A 21135-nucleotide genomic window follows, 5' to 3' on the forward strand; every position below is an offset into this window, starting at 1 on the left:
GAAAGTCTGAACCAAGGTCCGGACCAAGGTTCATGTTTTTATTACATTGTATACATTTGATCCGGAAAGTTTTAGTTTCACACTGCAGTTATGCAAGCGCACTAAAGATCTATCCGTGACAAAACTACATCCGGTCGTCTTTACATACGTGCGCTGCGTCTCCCAACAAGTTAACTGATTGGTTTGTAGACGGGCTTCCCCGTCCTCTTGTATCCTTCTCTCTGTGTGAGTTTTTGGCGGCTCTTTTTGTTTTGTTGTGTTGTTAAGAAGCAGGACACAGGAACTTTACTTGGGGTTTGAAGAGCTGCAGCAATTCAGAGACAAACTGAAACCTTCGCTGTACATTTACTACCACTTAACAAGTAAACTGCTGATTTATTCTCTGCTTTGCTGGATGATTGACAGCTGTCTGCTCTGAGCATGTTCACCGTCTCTCTCTCACATACACGTAAGCACTGTGACTGAGCCTTAAGGAGCTTCCCCTATCATTATAAAACAATGATAGCCTGCCAGAGCTTCCTGTAATTAGTCCAAAAGTCCGACCCATCCGAAAAGTGTTTTCATACTGAAAACAAACCGAACCATGGTTCAGTTTGGTCCGGACCGAGACCACCTGTTTCGATCGGACCAAAATTTGGTCTTTTGATCTGGACCGTGGTCCGAGGCACCTTTCTCACCTGCAATTTTGGTTTGGACCAAACTGAAAAGTCCAAAAGTCCGGACCAAACGAGGTAGGTGTGAAACCAACACACCAACCCGACAGCCAACGAACAGCAGAAAAGGCAGTCGGACTGACTGCCACCCCGAGTTGGTCCAAAAACTGCCTCGGAACACACCGAAGCGACGCCGACTTGAGCGTACGTTCTGTGCGTGCGCAAGACGTAATACGTCTCTATAACAGCAGGCGCCGCTATTCTGTATTGTCGCCCAAAAAAATGAAAACCGGCAGCTGATTGGACGAATGCGTCACGTGGGTCTGGCTTCTCCCCGACCATAATGGCGGCTCGTTTGGAATCTACGATCTCGTATTTTTACGAAAATAGTTCGCCGAAACGTATTTCTGAAAACATTTGAAGCGAGAAATAGGCCGTGCAGTTGCTGAATCTGTCTTCATTTCAGATCGACAACGGTCAGTTTAAAAGATTTTCGTCAGAATTTGAGAGGCGTTAGTCCCGCTCATCCCGCTGGTCATTGAGTCCTGGTTAGCACTCCGCCTTCTGATTCAACAAGTCAAATCGGCCAAAATGAAGGCCGACTTCTCCTCCTTGACGACATGACAACACACCGAACAGACTCGAGTCACTGACCTCGCCAGACTGTCTGATGGCCGATTATCGGGTTGGTGTGTCAGCAGCTTAAGAGTTTACATGTTCCCTCTGCCTTTCACGCAGTGCATTCTGGGATACGCTCCTGTAAACTGACATGACTATAGGGGATGAGTGATGGATGTTTATTCTCAGTATGATGAACAATGAACTTATTGATGTTCATTCATTATTAATGCTTGTGAATATGTAATATGTGTAATTTATGACTAGTAATCAGGTCATTGATTAGAAAAGACTTAGATAGTGATCTTACATTGAGCAGTGCTGCTTTTATGGTTTTAGTTACAGTACAGATATAACATATAGATAACAGATAGAAGGCTTGTTTTGTTAACAGAGCACGTTAAGTACTAAAGAAAACACTGTATATGGTTTGGAAGATCGTATTCAGCCAGTTATGATTGCAAAAACCTTTCTCAACCAAAAACAGAAATTGTTCTTATTAGACTTACAGATACCCTGTGCATTAATTTCAGCAGTACTTCTCTGTCTGCAAGTCAGACAGAACCCAACAGAATGACTGTAACCATGGCAGAGGAGGAGGTTAACTACGCTTCAGTTGTATTCAAAAGTAACAAACATCCTCCAACCCAAGGTAAGTTTAGTAAATCCTTTTCTGATTCACAGCAGGAGTTTTGCTCGACAAGAAAACAAACAACAGACGTCGCCCATATCAGCGGCTGGCCTGTTGTTTGGGGATTCTTTGTGTCATTCTGCTGTTGGGCATCATAGCAGTCATCGTCTACCACCGTAAGTATACTGAACAGGCAGTCCATGCATGAACTCACACTGAGACATGAGACAAACCTAAAAAAGAAATACAGTATTAGTGTCAGGGTTTTGGTATTTTTCTGTCTTATTGTGGTAGTCTTGTTTTTCTGTTATGTTCTGTTTCCCGTTTTATTTTGTAGTCTGTCTTGTCTCCCTTGTCTTGTCTAGCTTTCTTCCTGTCTTTGTTTGTTTCCCGCCTTTTTGATTGTTCTGCCCGACCCTGATTTGTTTCACCTGTTGTGTCACCTGTCCAGTGTTAGTCCTCGTTACCTCGTGTATTTAGTTCCTGTTCTGTGCTTGTCGGCACATTGTATTTTGTTGTGTGCTGTTTCTGTATGTTGGAGTCCGTGTTTTGTTTGTTTCCTGCCTAGCTACCTTCCGGAGAACATTTTGTGTGAGACTGTTTTTGTTTTAATAAATTACTTCTAAACTGCTTTTGGGTCCAAGCCTCGCCACACACTTGACAGATTGTGACAATTAGTTATCATTTGTAACCAATATTTGATATCAGTCATATATTTGCCACATTCAGAATGAGACAGAAGCCCCAATGAGAAAAACACATACATTGTACGCATAAAAGGAATTAAAGGTTGCTTTCACACCTACCTCGTTTGGTCAGTTTAAAGCGAACCCTGGAGCATTTGGTCGTATTGTCCGGTTTGTTTGGGGCGGTGTGAAAGCTCATCTGGATTCTGGTGTGGATCAAACAACCAAACTCTGGTCCACTTTAAAGCAGAGGTCTCAGTTCGCTTCTAAGTAAACTAGAGTTCAGTTCACTTCAGGTGAGAGCGCGATCCGACCCAAATACAGGAAGTGAACCAAAAACAGAGCATTTACTAGCCTGAAATTTCAACCTTGCACACAATGTACAGACTTATATATGATTTAAGGGACGATAACTTTCAGATCCATAAGCTGTTCTGAGCACACATGGCTGGTTGTCTGGGTGACATCATCATCATCTCTCTCCTTCACTCGCTGTCTGTCAGCAGCTCATTGTTCGCCTTCTTCTGAAATATTACAAACTCTAAAGCAGAACCAGAAAACCCAAGTTGTTATAAATATGGTGTTGCTCCATTATTTCTGAGACCAGAGGTGTCGGCGAGTTTTGGATATTCTGTCCAATAAACGAGCGACTGTCTCAATACGTGACGTGTGTTTACAGTGTTTGGTGCGTTTGACAAAGTGCAGTGTGAAAGCAAACCGAACCAAATGAAAAATGCAACACTGTATCACTGGGTGACATGTTCTTTCTTAATAAAGATGGCCACTGTAGCTTTTGAGTCAATCTCACATCACCGTGCACACCACATACAGTGGTTGGTTTGAGTCTTTTCAAGGGATTTGTTGAAATATTACAAAAGGTGAGACAGGCAGGAAGGAGCTTCAAAAAGTGGCAAAATTACAAATTCCAAAATTGCATTATCACTATGATTAAGAAGCTAATTTTTGAATTTGCAGTTGCTACATTAAGTCATGAAAGTAAACTGATGGCTGCCAATCTTATCCTGAAAACCCCCAAAAATAATCTCATTTTAGACAATGAAAAGTTGAGGAGGGACAACATCAATCTGACAGTCCAGTTGGGCAACCTGACACAAAACTATACTGTCTTAGAAAGCAAGATCACAGACCTGACTGCAGACGTCCAGAACCTGACAATCCTTATTTAAAGGACAGGTTCACATTTTTCAACACCATCCTCTGTCTGTCACTTTAGTTACTTCTGTCATTTCTGAAAACGACTCCAAGCTGACAGCAGAAATCCAGCAGCTGGAGACACTGATGCAGCATCTGAATTTATCCAAAGACAACGTGACTCTACTGGCTGCCATTCAGCACCTGACAAACCACAACGATAAACTGAGCTCAGACAATGAGAAGTTGAGGAGAGACTACGACGATCTGACAACACAAAACCAGCAGCTGGAGACACAGAGGAACAACTTAACAGAACAAATACAAGACATGAAGACAAACTGGAATAAACTCAACGTCAGTCGAGCTCAGTGGAGCATTGATGCCTACTGCCCCAAAGGAAATAAAAGTATGTTCAGATACTGTTAATTAGATCCAATAATAACCAATAATATCACAATGCAGTAATGCTGTTTATTGGTTGGTCTCTGTTGTTTCAGTGAGACAGTGTAAAGCTTGTCTGAATGGCTGGGATCTCAGCAGGTCTAACTGCTATGTGTATCATAACCCTGATCCTCCTCATCGGAAAACCTGGGAAGAAGCTCGAGAAGACTGCAGAGGAAAGAGTTCAGATTTGGTTGTTCATAGTCAAGAGGAAAAGGTAATGAGAAATGGGAATTTCTATGACACAATTATTAAATTAAAATGTATTTTCTGTATCTGAACACACTGAGTCTGTACACTGTAAAGAAACTGAAACTGAAAGAAAGGAAACACAAACATTAAAACATTACAAAAACAACATGGTAAAATGACATTAAAAACCTGTAACTGTTAATAATAATAATTGCCTTTCTGAAAAAAAAATGTAATTGTTTTCACAGAAGAAGACCATTTCCTATTTATTTTAAGTTCCCAAATATTAATATTTTATGGTCTATGGTAAACTGTTAAATTCAAGTTATACATTTTTTAGATTATAAATTGGTTTTTACAGGTGTAATGTAGCTGCCAGCAGAGACAGTTGCATAATTTAAGTTTCATAAAAGAATAGTTTTTAATTTGATAAGGAACCACGTTTAAATATATCATAATCTTTTTATATTTCTCTGCATTTCTTTTTCCATAGTGGTGGAAATTGGATAAATGAAGCAACAGTTCAGCTCTTACTATCCTGTAGTTTTTATTAATACCATGGTTCAACAAATAATGTAAATGTTAAATAATAATTAACTTAAGCTGAGAAGTTAACAAAAATATTCCACTATTCCACAAGGATAGGTTGATAAATTAACAAAAGCAGGAAGAAAGCATTTGAAATGTATCCCACTCTTCCACAAAGAGGCATATTGAACTAATGTTTAGGCTACAGTTCAATTCACAGTACAGTTACAGTTACATTGCGAATAGTACCAACAGCATCAGTAACTGCCTAAGCAGTGCACTGGTTTCATGTACTGTCATATACTGCTCTTTCTTGCATTAAATAACTTTAATTCATATTGTTTACTCTGGTATCCTCTCTACCTGTCCCTGTAGTCATGGCCTTCTCATTGCAAATTTCAGGCTCGTCATTTTAAGCGAGGGACTGGCTTATCTGCTGCTCAGAAGCTGCAAAAAAATAATTAAGAGGTCATTTTACTGCATACGCAGATCAAGTTTGAGTTTTGTTATCAACATTTGCATACTATTTGCAAAGTCTATGAATCACCATATATTGGGTGATACAAAAAGGCTAATATGTTAATTAAATGTAATATTTTGCTTGCGAATAGGTTGAAAACGCTACGATATTAGCCGAATACTTACGTTGCTAATCATTAGGCCTAGGCTATATCTCTCTTTACCAGTTGCCACTTGTGTTTGTCCTCTTGAAAATAAATCGGTAAGCTTGGCACATTTGGCAGCATCCTCCTCCAATGCCTTTTTTTTCAGCCCCCCCTGGCCTCTTCCTCCCATCCATCCTCTCTGACACGTATCGTTACGGTAGGGCCGGCCCAGCTATCGGTAGCCTATCTGAGAAAACTTTTTGGAAAAGATGGGCTATGGACTCACCCAACCAACTCTATTGGGGAGGGGAGAACTCCCTCACATGGTACAACCCATGCAGAGGCTGCGGTGTCAGAATGCGGAACGTGTGTAGCCTACTTTTAGAGAAGATAGACTAACGTGACAAAATGTCAACAACAAAAAAATCCTCGACCGGCCCAAAAGTGAAGCGGCTGACCGGGAAATCTCCCGATTCTCCCAATTACCCACCCCGGGCCTGGTTGACCATTCACTCAATTATATTAGATTTCTTTTAGGGACTAGTGTAGTGCAACGTAAAAGCTTTTTCGCATACCTCTTTTGTCGGGCAGGTGCGTAGGACATGATCAAAAGTAGCAGATCAGAAGCTTAGAGAAGAGTCCCATTACACAAGCAATAATTTATTTAGAAAAATACAACGTTTCGGTCTCAGACATTTACCTGATGAAGGTCTGAGACCGAAACGTTGTATTTTTCTAAATAAATTATTGCTTACGTAATGGTCAGTGTGCGGGACTCTTCTCTAAGGAAATAGTACAGTAAAAGTAGTAGCATAGAATAGTTGAAGGTATTTTGAAAACCTAAAAGATTTGGAACTTAAGAGAAAACATTTCGCACTCAGCAGGGCGATCTCTACACCAGGGCTCTTCAATGTTTTTTAAACCAAGGACCCCTTAACTGAAAGAGATGGACAGGGACCCCCTACTACTGTACATATTGAATAAAATTAAGTTGAATATTAAACTAGGCCTACAATAATGTGTAGTGCGGCCTAAAGCCTTTATACATACCGTTCAGTGCATTGAATACTAAACTATTAAAATAATTGTTGGCATCATTTTAATAAATCATCTTTTATGAGGCACAGTGAATCTTTAGGATGAATTGTATCTGTGGGAGGCTATCTTAGTGACTACCTTACCTAGAGGCCAGTAAGCCTATCGTCAATGGGGATTTATATTTGCTAATAATATGTGGGAATTATGTTTAGACATTTTCATGTTTGAAAAAGAAACTTTCAAAAATTGACAATAATTTGGAGGCACCCCTGCAGTGACTCTGAGGACCCCCTAGGGGTCCCATACTCCCTGTTGAAGATCTATGCTCTACACTGAGCGAGTGGTGAAGTACCTGGACACAAGTCGGGGCCTTATCATCCACGGCTGGGGCGCCCAGGCAAGGGTGTCTGATGATAAGACCCAGGTCTAATATTGACAATGTGTGTCCAGCTTACAAAAAGGTGTATTATGTGACTACTCTTATGTAACCCCCCTGGGTTATTTTGCTCTAAAACCCTAGGTCATTTTTTATATTCATATGTGTACAGTTCATTGTGTGATCTAATTAGGGTTGGGTACCGAGACCCGGTATTAATACGGCACCGGTGCCTTAACGACCGGTATCTACCGGATCAAATAGCAACGCGGAATTCGCTGTCTCATTCCGGTGCTACTGATATGCCTGCGCTTCTCTCTGATGTTCTGAAAACGGACGTTAGAGGCAACAGTTCTGCATCGCGGCACGTGACGCTAGTTAACACTACACTCGACAGCAGCTAACGTTACCCTACCGTTAGCTAGCAGCTGGATTAAACACGGTTAAAATGCTGACAGCTAAACGGTGTAAAGTGTGACTGAATTTCACTGTAGAATTTGTTGTTTGTAGATTCCAACAGCGGGACGTTAACAGTCTGCAGCTGCCATTGGTGAGAGATAGAATTGCAGCAGCTGTTAATTATGTGTTAACGTTACAGTACAGTGTGTTTACTGAAGGAGTGTTTTTGAAAAAAAGTCGCCAAGGGGGTCTGAAAAGTTGCTAAATCTAGCGACAAAGTCGCTAAGTTGGCAACACTGCACGTGCATGAAGGTAGACCAGGCAACGGCCTAGAGCGGCACTTTGGCAACGTGGCAAAATTTGGGCCTATAAAAAATTCCAACTGTTTTGTTTGGTCCTCATTTTGTCGCCTCTTGCAGTCTATTGGTAAGAAATGTGTGTCTGTCAGTCAAAATCACCAATCAGCGCCCTAATCCCCCGCCCCCCATCCCCAGTTTTAACAAGGTCAGAGGTCGGAACACTAACTGTACAGCAGGCTACACGTAAATATATAGCATTGCCACCTGTACACAGACAGGTGATGAGGATAGGAAAGATACGACCGAAACTGTCTAGTTGTGAGTACAATAAAAAGAAAAATAGCAAAGGAGCAAGCGCTCCAAAAACAAAAGAATTCTTTATTATATTATATTGTCCCCGATCAGTGTTGGGTGTAACCCGTTACAAAGTAACAAAGTAACGCGTTACAATAACGTAACTACTTTTTCAGGTAAAAAGTAGTGTAACGCGCTACTACTGAAAATTTGGTAACGAAACGTAGTTCCTTTTTCAATTCGGCGCAACGTTATTTTTCCCAGGGACAGATTTGACAGTGATACTGCCTTCTCAGCTGCGCGCTCACAAGCTCCACACGGGATGTGACAGAGGCTGGTAGCAGAGTAATCATGGCAAGCGAGAAGCAGCCAAAGCTAACTTTTGAGAGCGTTTTAAGCTTCGTGGCTTTTTGCTGGACGGCGCTCTGAGCCAGGCAGACACAAAGCTGACAACCTCACAGATGGATGCGGTGGAGATGGCCTCATACACACACGCAGCGGACCGCTGCACGGACACGCAAGGATTTCCAGAAAAGAGGCTGCATGTGTCTACGACAACGCACGGACCATCATGGCTGCGCAACCGGTACAAGTCGATACAGACATTACATAGTGTACACTAACACCGTGTAACGCCGATGACCTGCTGATGTGCATTCAACCCGCGCTGGACTCGTTCATAATCAAGCCGTCACTCTGTGAGGAGAGAATCCAGCCTGCATTGTAGTTCAGACTCTTCACTGATAAACCAGAGACTGGTTTTATAGTCAAAGATAGTTTTGGTATAATGAACTTCAGTCTCTGCCAGAGATGCCTGCTTTTAAAAGTAACGTAAAAGTAACAAGTAAAGTAAAAAGTTACTTTCCAAAGGGGGTAACTAAGTAAAGTAACGGATTACTTTTTTAAGAAGTAACGAGCAAACACTACTTTTTAAAAGTAACGTTTTCTCTAGTGGTTTTAAGTTGTGAAACTGCTGATATGTGCCTTGCTGTGCACTTGTGTGTGTGTGTGTGTGTGTGTGTGTGTCCGAACATGTTCCGGCACCTCCGACGTTGGATCCGGAACCTTTTTTATTGGATCCGGCACCTCCTGTGTCAGTATGAAAAATGAATCGCCTAAATGAAAAAAATGAATTACTGTTTGTGTAGTGTTCAATGTTGTTATCTGTCTTGTTTAGTCTTTATTCCCCATTGAAGTTCCACAAAAATCTTGTGTTTGCATTTTCGATGTGTTTTGAGGTGAATTTTAGGGTTAGCAAAAACCGTTTCTGCCGATCAAGAATGTGGAGACCACGGTGGGTTTTTTGGTTAATTTAATTGTCAAATATTGTGCAAATATTTTGTTTTTACCTCAACCTCAAACCAGATAAAGACTTCACGCACCCCCTGTGATCTTTGCTGCCCCCGTGAGGGGTCCCCGGACCCCAGGTTGGGAACCACTGGTCTAGAATGAAGTAAAAATGTAATGAGAGATAAAATATTCAGCAATGAACTGAATATTTTATCATAGCTTGGTAACATGCACTTGTTATTGTTTTTTCTTACATATTCATTGAATATCAGGTCAGAAAAAACAATCAGAATCAAAATTGACTTTATTGTCATTGCACAACAGTAAAAGTGCTACTCTATGCTGCAAACATAAAACACACACTGAGAACATAGAGCAGAGAATGTGAAGATGGTAAAAGGGTTCAAACTAGAGCTAGAAACATAATTCAGGAAGTTGTAACATGATTGGACAGCATGAGACAGAAGCAGATCGGGCCTCAGTTTATGTTATTCGCTTCATCTGAAGCAAGAATCAGATACACATGATTGACATCAGCACCAAAGTGTCATTGTTGTCACAGTGTCAAAGTTATTGTTATTAACAGTGTTATTAGGGAAGTGTCATTCCGTGTGCTTTTCTAAGAGGAATTGAAGGTGTTTCCTTGTTTTGTCTCAAAATGACAATGTGTTAAGAGACTGTTCATTGCTGCATATTTTGCATTTCCATGATTAGATCTCTCTGATATGTGAAGTATGTGTTGGAGAGTGACAGACAGGAAGCCAACAACATGAGCAATGACAAATGTTTAGTTTCATAATTAATGAATTATTAAATCAATGAATACATGCGCTCCAACACTACATCACAAAACAGAAAGATATTTATCCTGTATTTCCTCGCTATTTGTTCATTAGATTAGTAGTTTCAAGAACCCCTAAACTGACATAAATTAGACCAAAGACCCCCATTTGTTAAGAAATTGTCCCAGGCCCCATCCAATAGGATTTCTTCTTTTAGATGTTTTATTACAGTAAGTGTATGAAACCCATTGTTGGTTAGCAAAAGGAGGACCCAAATGCAGTAGACCAGTGGGCAGGTGGATTGGACAAAAAGCGAGCTTTGCTGTACTAACAAAGCTGGATGCAAAAACAGACAGGCAACAAAAGCAAATCCAGAAAGATAAAAAAAAACTGGAGGAAACTATAAACTACTGTAGGAGTACACAGCCAAGAACGAACGCAGACAATCCAACACTGAACGAGAGAACACCAAGACTAATATACATGATGTCCAACGAGGTTTCCATTGTCAGGAATTAATGGACAACAGCGGTCGGACAGTTGCCTCCGCAGAAGTCCATTCATTTCTGACAATGGACGCCCCAAAGGGCATTAACCCACGTAGGGACCATTCGGTATTTATGGAATGGCCCATCGGAGGAAAATAGGGGAGGGCCAATTTTTTTTTGTCTAGCGGGGAGGGTCACCCAACTTTTGTATTCGTGAGAACAGCAACATTTCAAAGTGGCTTGTTTGGTGCATATTTATCCATGTAGATCCATGTAGCTCTCTCAGTCTCGGCCCCTATCGCTAGCAGATGGGTCCCTCCCTATTTAGTCAGCCAGACAGTTTGAGCTGTAGCTTTAGAGACCGTGGGATTTCCCAAACTGAATAAATCCCGCTCGCACATATAAACACAAAACTGCTTTGCTAGCTCCATCGTGTTGTAACTAAGACATCTGATGAAAAAATAATTGTATTCATTAGCATGATTGCTGTACTGTTTAGTTAAAAAAACATCCAAAACACCGTTTGAAAACATAACGGACCAGACGCAAGCTTTTATTTTGAAAAGTCAAAGCTTGCGGACAGCACCAGCCGGGAGGGCATGAGATGGGAGGTCTCCAGGCTGCAGCCATACCCGACTCAAATATCCTTTCGGTCCCGGTGATTATTTGTGAAATTGTGCAAACGACAGCCTTTTTAAGGCATTTGAGAAGGAAGGAGTGGTAGCATGCAAGCTCCCAAATTGACGCTCGTCTGAGAAATGGAGTTTTGGATAATGTTCAGCTTTGGCAGCTTTACCTATATGCTAAAATATACAATGACTGAGGAAGCTTAGTGACGAGTCCATAGCAACTAGTGTTTAATTTATTATTACCCAGTGTGCTTTGCTGAATGGTCTCAATGTTTTATTGTTTTATTTCATGTGAATACTAGTTTACTAGAGGAGTAACTTAGTATTTGAAGTAATGCAGGAAGTGTGCATTTAGTTTCCATGCTTATTGTGTTTCCACAACAATGTTAGTGAGTAAATCTACTGAAATGGCCACCACACCATAACAGAGGAATATGATGTGTAAGATGAGAATGCAGAGGTTTAGCCACATATGTCATGGCTATAAAAAATCAATGGCTACTTGTATGTCTTTGCCAAGCACAAACCAGTACAGAAGGCATCAACAAATTGTTGGGGAGGGTCATCCTTTTTTTCTATATCATTTCGGAGGGTCATTCAAAATGTATTGCTGGTAAAGGGAGGCTCAGGTCTATTTTGACTAAAGATCCCAAAACTCCTCTGGTGGCCCCTGAAAATAACGAACAGTCCCTTATACGATGGTCACTTGCCAAATAACATTTAGTTTTAAACCATTAATTTATATTTGGATGTTTTTTACAATCAAAGTCCAAAGTTTTTATCAAACAATAACTCTGGTTCTCTGGTAACACCTGAGAGTTTGAACAATCATTCCCATCCCATAAGGTTCTTATGCAATGCAAACGTTGTTCACTGCTCCAGAAAATAGGACGGGCCTTAGATACAACTTTCCGCCCTAGCAACGAGAGATATATATATAGTCCGCTCAGCTCATAGAACCCTTCCGCTCACACACCAACGAGCCAGAAAGCTAATGCAATCCCTGCAAGATTAAAAATTAGTAACATTGTGTATGGCTGACAATCAGTAAATATAATTTGACAGCGTGTTTAACAACAAGACAAGCTAGCTATGCAGCCATGTCATTGTCCTCAAATCAACATCGAGACTTTCACAAAAAAATGATCTGCCATGTGAACTGTTGGCCGCAGCCTGAAGTAACGATCTGAACAGCGAAAGTTTTGAGAGATGATCGCTGTGAAACAGTCAGTTCAGAGAGGCAGTGTAGCGTGTAACTTCTTGCAGCTTGAATCGTAGGCGCCATCCTGTAATGTTCAGAGGACTACACAGTGTTGCAGATTTACATTTAATTTTTATTTTAAAGTAGCGCATTACTTAAAAATGCTAAACAGTTTCACCAGAACTTGTTAGTATGTGTCCTATATCACTTTCATATACTATGTACTCCTATATCACCCTGCATTGAGTATTTACCCAGACCATGGTATAAAATCCAATATCTAATTGCAGCTATACATTTAATCTGATTTTAGACACACACACCAACATTTTTGAAAATTGTGAAGTAGAAGTCATAGTTTGATATTTATAAGCCAGTTAATATTATCATGCAGAGTATCCAGTAACCTTCTCAAGAATGACTGCAGTGTTTAAACAGATAGAGCTTTCTTTTTGCAGATCCATCTTTTTCTTTCATTACAGCTCACTGATCTCCATCCTACGTTCTGGACAGACATTACACACTGACCGTCAGCAGGAGGAGGAGGAGGTTGTTGTGCCCAGTGATGTCGCTGTGGTGCCCAGTAGCTGAGGGAAGAACATGATGTTTAGATCAAGGCTGATAGATTTTATGATTCAGAGTGTTTAGGAATGTGTCTCTTACCTTTCAGTCAGATCACTTCCATCAATCCACTTCCATCTCCCACCTTCAGCTCTCAGGCCAATCCAGTATCCAATGGTTAATGTACTGTACCAGCTGTAATAATTGAGTACATACTGACAAGACAGAAAAAAGTTATCAGATCTTTGAACACTATACTTAAATAAACACACTGTGATCTACAGAGTCACAGAGAGTACAGACCTGCAGAAAATGTCATTCAATTTTACGTGTCATCAAAATTCCCACAGTTTTCTCATTACCTGTTCCTCTTGATTATGTACAATGACGAAATCTGAACTTTCTCTTCTGCATACTTCTCGAGCTTCTTCCCAGGTGTTATGACCAGAAGTAGAAACAGCGTCATGAACCACATAGCAGCTGGTCTGGTTGAGTCTCCAACCCTCCTGACAGGCTCTACACAGTTGCACTGAATCAACAGAGACCAACCAATAAACAACTTTACTGCACTGTGATATTATTATTGGTTATTCTTGGAATTAATTAATGGGATCTGAACATACCGTTATTTGTTTTGGGGCAGTAGGCATCAATGCTCCACTGAGCTCGACTGACGTTGAGTTTATTCCAGTTTGTCTCCATGTTTTGTATTTGTTCTGTTAAGTTGTTCCTCTGTGTCTCCAGCTGCTGGTTCACTGCAGTTAGGTCTTTGATCTTGCTTTCTAAGACAGTATAGTTTTGTGTCAGGAGATCAAACTGGACAGTCAGATTGTTGCAGTACCTCCCCAAGTTTTCATGTGCAGCCAGTAGAGTCAAGTTCAGATGCCGCATCAGTGTCTCCAGCTGCTGGTTTTCTGCCGTCAGCTTGGCGTTGCTTTCAGAAGTGACTACGATGACAGAGAAAGGTGATGGACTTTGAGACTTTTTTCAAGGCAAGTTGATTGACACACACATTTTATACAAACAAAAAACAGATAAGGAAGTATTTTGCATTATAATGAAAGGCATTACAGAATGGGTTAACTTGTTTTTTCTTGCGTGGTTTTCTTGCTCTGATCATTCCTCCAGTTCATAGTGGTGAATAAGAAATCCCTTTCTAATGTACTTCCAGTGTAAGAGGTAGGGGACAAAGTCCACAGTCCTACTTCAGTAAGTGTTAGTCTTCCAAAGTCACTGTCTTTTTATTATAAAGTGTCTTCTTTGTGTTTCTATCACTCTGCTGCAGAAATCCTGTCTGGGGAAACACAGAGTGAACTTTGTACTAAAATGGTTGTAACTTTAGATGATACACACTCGATTTCTCTAACTCAGACTGCTAAAGCCTCATATTAGCATCAGATCAACTTTGGAATACAGCTTTACACACGAGCAGTATGGAGGGGGAAGGATTACACCAAACTGTTTCTATGTACATATGGGCATCTGACAAACTTGACAAAATGTGAACCTGTCCTTTAAATAAGGACTACCAACAACAAGCTAAGACAGTGGTACTCACAGTGGATACGAAGGCCCATGATGACTAACAGTATCAGCCAACACACTGCTATCGGTGGAAAAGACTGAGTGAAGAAGAGAGACCTCTGGTCTGAGAGAAAAATAAGAACTCAGTTGAGTTAATGATGTTGATTTAACAGTCAGAGGTGCTTTGAATACATTTGAAGTACTACAGAAAAAAGGAGCTGAGCTTATAAACGTTCACATTTTCAATCTTCATCACTTTTACATTTTTTTTAACGTAATGATTGATAAATAGATATCATGCTTTACAATATTAAATGTGTGAAATGTACCTGGAGGGGCTGCCACTTTATCTACAGTCCATGCTGGTGCATCAACATAGCTATATTCTTCTTCAATTTCCTCTGAAAGATTAACATCAAACACAAATGTAGACAACGTTGTGGTACATAAACATATAGTAGATAATTCCCTACATGCAGAAACATAAACAGAATATTTTAAATTACCAATTTCCCCCTGTGGATTTCTGTTCATCCTCAACAGACGTTTAAAGTTCTGCTGCTGTCCTGGATGAGGGCTGTTAGGGGGGTGTCTGGTCCGCTGTGATGGTCTTTAGTTGACTCCTGCTTTGTCGTTTTCACAACTTAGCAGGTACAATACAGCAGGACTTCTGCTTCAAGGTTGTGACTGTCGTTTTTTCTTCAATTCGGCAGCCAATAAGAATGTGTTGTTGTGAAGGGGAAGTCTAATGTCTGCCGTGTCTCTTCTGGTAAGACCACAGGGGGAACAAAGTCAGAAAAGTACAGATTCTGGTGGCCTAAAATAATATGTCATGTTTATCATGTCTGGTGTGCACAGGGCAACGAGTGAAGGACACAAATGCAGACAATAGAGGCAGAAGGGGCAGTTCAGTGATTGACCATAACATCCAATTGCAGAGACCAGAAAATATAATTGGCAGGAGCCACACTAAGCTGGTTTAAGTCCTATTCATCACCTCAATCTCAGTTTGTTCATGTTAACGATGAATCCTCCAGGCATGTAAAAGTTAGCCATGGTGTTCCACAAGGCTCTGTGCTTGGACCACTTCTATTCACCTTATATATTTTTCCTCTAGGCAACATTATTAGGAACATTTTCCATAAACTTTCACTGTCATGCAGATGACACCCAATTATATCTATCAATCAAGCTAGATGAAACCAACCTAAGAAGTGTTTTTTTGCCTGTTGGTGAATGACCTGACATAAAATCATGGATGACCTACAATTTCTTTAAGTTAAACTAAGACAGAAGTTATTAAACTTGGCCCCAAACACCTCCGAAGCTCATTATCTTAAGACACAGCTACTCTAGATGACGTTGACCTGGCCTCCAGCACCACTGTAATCTCTGAGTTATCTTTGATCAGGAAATATCCTTTAACGCTCACATAAAACAAACTTTAAGGGCTGTCTTTTTCCAACATGTGTAACATTGCAAAAATTATAGGCACATCCTTTCTGAAAATAATGCAGAAAAAGTAGTCTATGCATTTATTACTTAGAGCCTGGACAATTGTAATTCCTTATTATCAGGTTGCACCAATACGGCTCTTAAATAAAGATGCTGCCACACATTGTTTTTCTTACATATTGCTGAGATTAAAGGGACTTAAGTTCAGATGCAATTAATAACGTTAACGGTCCTGATCAAAGAACCTTGGAAGAGGCTCAATACAACTGCAGAAGACAAAATGCAGATTTGGTTGTTATAGGAAGTGCGGAGGAACAGGTGCTGAGGACACTGTGGGTATGGCCAATGAGGATGTGAGCTTTTTGGAAATAGCTGAACCACAGTTTAAAAATACATTTCTGTCTCAGAAATGAAATAAAGAAATGCACGTCACTTGAAATACATTTTAAGAATATTAGAAATACCTTTTGATTGAATACGCACAGGATTTCTATTCCCAATGCATTAGAAGTTTAAGAAAATCATATTTCCAGAAAAAGTAGGCAATTAAAATAGATGTAAAATGGCTTCATCAAATTTTATTAAGGTGATATTTTGAATTGGATAACCTAAAGAACTTCTACATGTTTGTTTGTTTTCTTTTGTTAATTTGTTCCATAAACATAAATACAAACATATATATGGCACACAAAAAAAATGCACCTACATGTGGCGACATTAAAAGCATCAGCCAAATGAAATGTAAATGTGTGTATATATATATATATATATACATACAAATATATGTGCAGATAAGTTGTAAAAGTACTTGCCTATGTAATTTTACAGTGTGTTGAATATGGATAAATAATGTCCAGAAACATGTACTGTATTGTGTACAAAATCTCTTATTTTAATGTCACCTCGCTGGCAAACGTTTTTAGATTTATGAAGATATTGTGAATGTGAAGGTTGAATACTGTGATTATGTCTATTGAGTCAAGCTTTAAAAAATAAAGTAATGGGCCTGTTATTATTTCGGTTCTGTTAATGTTCTTTAACAGGCACTTTTTTTTTTACATTTCTGGTAGCATGTTGTAACAGCTACCAATGTAGTTCTTTATATGTTAGCATAACATAGCATGAGACTAAAATTCTATTTTGTTGTTATTATTTTTATTTAAATTATATTCTTATTTTTCTTACCATTATTATGTTGAGAAACGTTACACGTCTGCAGTGTTTGTGTATTTGAATGTCATTTTCAATAAAGATTGAAAAAAAAAAGAAAAAAAAAGAAAAGTGTCTCCCGGAAACAACATGGTTGTTTTGGTATCCGCTAGTACAGCAGTCATCTGTCAAAAGATTAAGCAAAACTTTAAATAGCCAGCTTTGGCAACTGGAGCAAGGACGCTCGTCAGTATCATTTTCACTATGTTTTGTCCGAGTTGATGAAGCGAACTGTGTTTCGAGTGAAAGTCAGACATTTAGTAAATTTGGCGAACCACGCTAGCTAGTTAGCTTGTCACTCTGTCAACAATTTGGTGTTCAGTATGGACTGCACGGCGCTGGAGCTCGATGCTGTCAAATTTGCCAAAACAGCTGTCACCTATGACCAGAGCGGCAAATATAACGAGGCTGTATTTTATTATAAGGTATGTGGCTATACACTTACATTGACAGCTTTAAATAGCTGCTACCTGTCAACGTTAGCACTTAGCTCATCTTGCCTGGCTAGAGGTAAACATTCACTTTCACTTGGATAATGTACTGTAGTTTGCCACTTCGGATTCACTTAATTGTATGTTTATGACATTATAGTAACATTCATTTATAATAAAGCTTTGAGATTGCCACTGACTGCCGATTAATAGCTTTATGTCTTTTTATAACCACTACATTCATACTGTCACTTTACCTTAATATACTGTAGGCTACTGTTTACATATACATCTCTGCATTTATATTTGTATTAATTCTTATGTTTACATTACTGTTTTGGAAATACTGTCTACCACAAAGTAATTTTATGTTTTATTTCATCCAGTGGTGGAGGAAGTATTCCGATATTTTACTTAAGGAAAACTAACTACAGTGTAAAAGTACTCTGTTACAAGTGAAAGTAAATAAGTAAGTAAGTAAGTAAGTACATTTGAAGCAGTCCTCAAAATTATACTTTTTTTTTATTGTAAAAGAAAGTGATAACATGCAAAACAAAGTGAAGACAAGTACAGGGAAACATAGACAGCCAAAAGAGATTATGTAAGGTAAGACAAAAACAAAACAGGATAAAAAAATAGACTTAAAAAAACAAACAAGGAACACATTTTAAATACATGAGGACACGTGGTACCTAGGGTACAGTACTTGGGTAAATGTACTCGCATTCCACCACTGATTTTATCTCTATATTTTAACTCCTGCTCTGCACTATTTTGTCTTGGATTCAAATTTTTTACTTGTTCGATTTTCATTGCCAAGGACTGCTTCTTTGTAATTGTTGTGAACATGACAATAAATAACTTGAAACTACATCTTCTGGGATTTTCTTGCTGTAGGAGGCAGCCCAGGCCCTGATATATGCTGGCATGGCAGGGTCCAAACTGGAGGGAATCCAGGACAAAGTGTACGAGTACTTGGATCGAGTCCAAGCCCTCCACAATGCTGGTAAGCTCACCTGATAAAACACTCTGCGGATCCACTGCTTTATTTTGCTGTTCCTAGCTTTCATCATCAGAGTTGAGCTGAGACTGCATTTTGATGTGCATACTTGCACAACTAGAGTGAAAGATACACGCAGCATTGCATTCCCATTGCATTCTTTTTGGGAATTCAAACATGGAAGACAAACAAAAAACCACAAATACATATCATGAAAATGGACACTTTGGCAGTGAATTTGAAAGGTTTCTGTTAAACATGAACAGCAGGAGTTTTTCTGTCTTTACTGTGTTTCCAGCATCAGATGTTATAATTCATCCCTCAAACTACTGTCCCCCTGAAGGTAAACAAATCTGATTTTAAGTCTCTTTAAGAGGTGAGGTGCTTGTGATTAGTAATAAGTCAGGAATTGTTCCGGACAGTTACTGAATAGGCCCTGAAGACATCCTTTCTCATTTGCTGTCTGACTACTTTTTTTCCATGACTCTTCTCACACTATGGGTACGTGCGTGCGTGCATATGTGGGTGTGTGCATGTGTGCGCGAGCGTGTGTGTGCTGTGCCCATGGGTGTGCCCACAGAAACTGTGGGAGGGCCTGTTACTGCTGTTTTCTGTGAAATAAAAGGCCAGTGTTTCTGTAACAGCAGCTCTAAAGTGAGGATACGTTTTTTCGTAGTTGTTTGTAAAGTTTTACTTTTTTAATGCATCCAGAAAAAGTTAACTACCCAGTCCTGATTTGGTTACAGGAAGAAGTGCTGTAGCTTAAGAATAACTCCAGTCTTTTGAAACCAAATGATTCCACTGTCGTCTTTATATATGGGGTGGACAAAATATCAGAAAACAACCTCTCAATGTAACACAATCCAGTTCAACAGCAGCACAAACTGCAGCCTCCAAAATGACCATTGTTGAATCGACACCTATGGAAAGAAGTTTCAACAAAAAATAGAATATTTCTAACTTTCATGGAGGTAGGATTTGTTGCAGGGCTGCTGTGTTAGCCTTCATCAGTTTTGACTCGGTGCACCCTAATAAACTGTCAACTTGGTGTAAGTGCTACTTCATTATTATTCAAAAGATTAAATTCAATTGTGACACATAACTTATAAAATCAAAGACACTAGCTTAGATCCTGTTTCAGCATCCCCTCTTCACGCATTGTGTTCTGTTAAGCAAGGAGAAACGGGAATAAACAGAGCTTCAGTCTGAGTCTTGATGGCGGACTGTGGCATTCTGGGTCGTGGAGATAAGAAGATTGAACAGCACCAAACACTTAATCCCTTCTTAAACTGGATCCCCGTCAAACCAGCACCTTAATTCCTTCTTAAAGGACAATTCCGGCGCAAAATGAACCTAGGGGTTAATAACACATGGGTACAGAGTCGACCGTTCTCTGGGATGTGTTTTAATGCTAATCGAATGTGAGCAGTTTTAGCCCAAACCGCTAATTAGCTTGTAAAGCTAGTAGTCGGGGCACGGGTAAAGCAAAAAGAAATTGCCATTTCTATACCACTAACAAGGCTCAAAATATCACCACACTTCCACGGTAGCATAATGAGGGTCCCTACATGTAAACCGAAGCATTGAGAACTTTGTAAGTGTACAGACAGTTTATTAAAAAGATGGATTAGAAAGACGGTACCGTTTGCGTATACAGGCAGGGAAAGCAGTCACGACCAGTCGAACCACGAACGCCGTGCTAGAGATATGTTACTGGTTAACGGTACTGTCTTTATAAACTATCTTTTTAATAAACTGCCTGTATACTTACAAAGTTCTCAATGCTTCGGTTTACATGTAGGGACCCTCATTATGCTACCGTTGAAGTTTGGTGATATTTTGAGCCTTGTTAGTGGTATAGAAATAGCGTTTTCTTTTTACTTTACCCGTGCCACGACGAGTAGCGTTACAAGCTAATTAACGGTTTGCGATAAAACAGGTCACATTCGATTAGCATGAAAACACATCCCAGAGAACGGTCGACTCGGTACCCATGTGTTATTAACCCCTAGGTTCATTTTGCTCTGGCATTGTCCTTTAAACTGGATCCCCGTCCAGCCATGGCTGACTGAATTGTGTGCAAATGAAATGTTTTCGAAGCCAAACATGGACAATAAAATGCAACAAACCTGCAACAATATTAGCAGTCAGAGGGCCCGAATGTACGATCTCTCGACAAAGTACCTGTTCTGTGCTCTACTAACATTCCTTCCCCTGACCTTTGACCCCAGTCCAGGCCCAGAAGAGCGACCCGCTGAAGTCGCGGCAGCATGTGGACCTGGAGCGAGCCCACTTCCTGGTCACCCAGGCTTTCGAGGAAGACGAGAAGGGAAATGATGATGAAGCCATTGAACTGTACACCCAGGCTGTGGAGCTGTGCATAAACACGGTAGCTCTGTCTTCTCTCTCTCTGTGTCAGCACTATCTCAGTCACAGTGACTGACCTTTAGGCCTGTGACAATTATTACATAATTGTCTAAATGTCAATTTTGTTTTATTTTTTTATACATAATAGCGGTTTCTTTGTTTGACCACAATTAATTGCTAATATTAGCTAAGGTCTTAAGGCATATGACTGGTAATTGTTGATTTAGTTTAGATATGTCAACTATTTACACAAGTGATTATTGGTCGGACTATATAGTTTAAT

At 39.9% G+C, this 21135-nt stretch overlaps 3 protein-coding genes across 6 annotated transcripts in view; 2 read left to right on the forward strand and 1 right to left on the reverse strand.

The window, feature by feature from the left end:
• The first annotated feature begins 1759 nt into the window (after nucleotides 1–1759).
• On the forward strand, nucleotides 1760–4550 carry LOC144518876 (uncharacterized). Its single transcript, XM_078251748.1, has 3 exons — nucleotides 1760–2046; nucleotides 3823–4149; nucleotides 4241–4550. Exons 1-3 carry the CDS (start codon nucleotides 1845–1847, stop codon nucleotides 4462–4464), a joined length of 753 nt encoding a protein of 250 aa, XP_078107874.1. The 5' UTR covers nucleotides 1760–1844; the 3' UTR covers nucleotides 4465–4550.
• Nucleotides 4551–9491: 4941 nt separating this feature from the next.
• Nucleotides 9492–15080, reverse strand: LOC144519144 (C-type lectin domain family 10 member A-like). 4 transcript variants are annotated; one of them, XM_078252082.1, is made up of 7 exons: nucleotides 14897–15079; nucleotides 14720–14791; nucleotides 14425–14514; nucleotides 13490–13813; nucleotides 13229–13395; nucleotides 12969–13081; nucleotides 9492–12892 (listed from the first exon to the last, which is right to left on the reverse strand). In XM_078252082.1, exons 1-7 carry the CDS (start codon nucleotides 14922–14924, stop codon nucleotides 12736–12738), a joined length of 951 nt encoding a protein of 316 aa, XP_078108208.1. In that variant the 5' UTR covers nucleotides 14925–15079; the 3' UTR covers nucleotides 9492–12735. The 4 variants fall into 4 exon arrangements, with proteins under 4 accessions (XP_078108208.1, XP_078108209.1, XP_078108210.1 ...); XM_078252083.1 differs by lacking the exons at nucleotides 14720–14791; nucleotides 14897–15079 and adding an exon at nucleotides 13938–14160; XM_078252084.1 differs by lacking the exons at nucleotides 14720–14791; nucleotides 14897–15079 and adding an exon at nucleotides 13938–14156 and having other exon boundaries at nucleotides 14425–14499.
• Nucleotides 15081–17119: 2039 nt separating this feature from the next.
• The window catches only part of capn7 (calpain 7), a 28155-nt gene continuing 24139 nt past the window's right edge, over nucleotides 17120–21135 (forward strand). Inside the window, exons 1-3 of the mRNA XM_078252086.1 lie at nucleotides 17120–17479; nucleotides 18383–18491; nucleotides 20717–20874. Of these exons, the coding sequence (XP_078108212.1) occupies nucleotides 17378–17479; nucleotides 18383–18491; nucleotides 20717–20874 (369 nt within the window). The 5' untranslated portion in view covers nucleotides 17120–17377. The remainder of the gene's footprint in view (nucleotides 17480–18382; nucleotides 18492–20716; nucleotides 20875–21135) is intronic.

Source organism: Sander vitreus, chromosome 6 (assembly GCF_031162955.1).
Source record: "Sander vitreus isolate 19-12246 chromosome 6, sanVit1, whole genome shotgun sequence".
Lineage (NCBI taxonomy): Eukaryota > Metazoa > Chordata > Actinopteri > Perciformes > Percidae > Sander > Sander vitreus.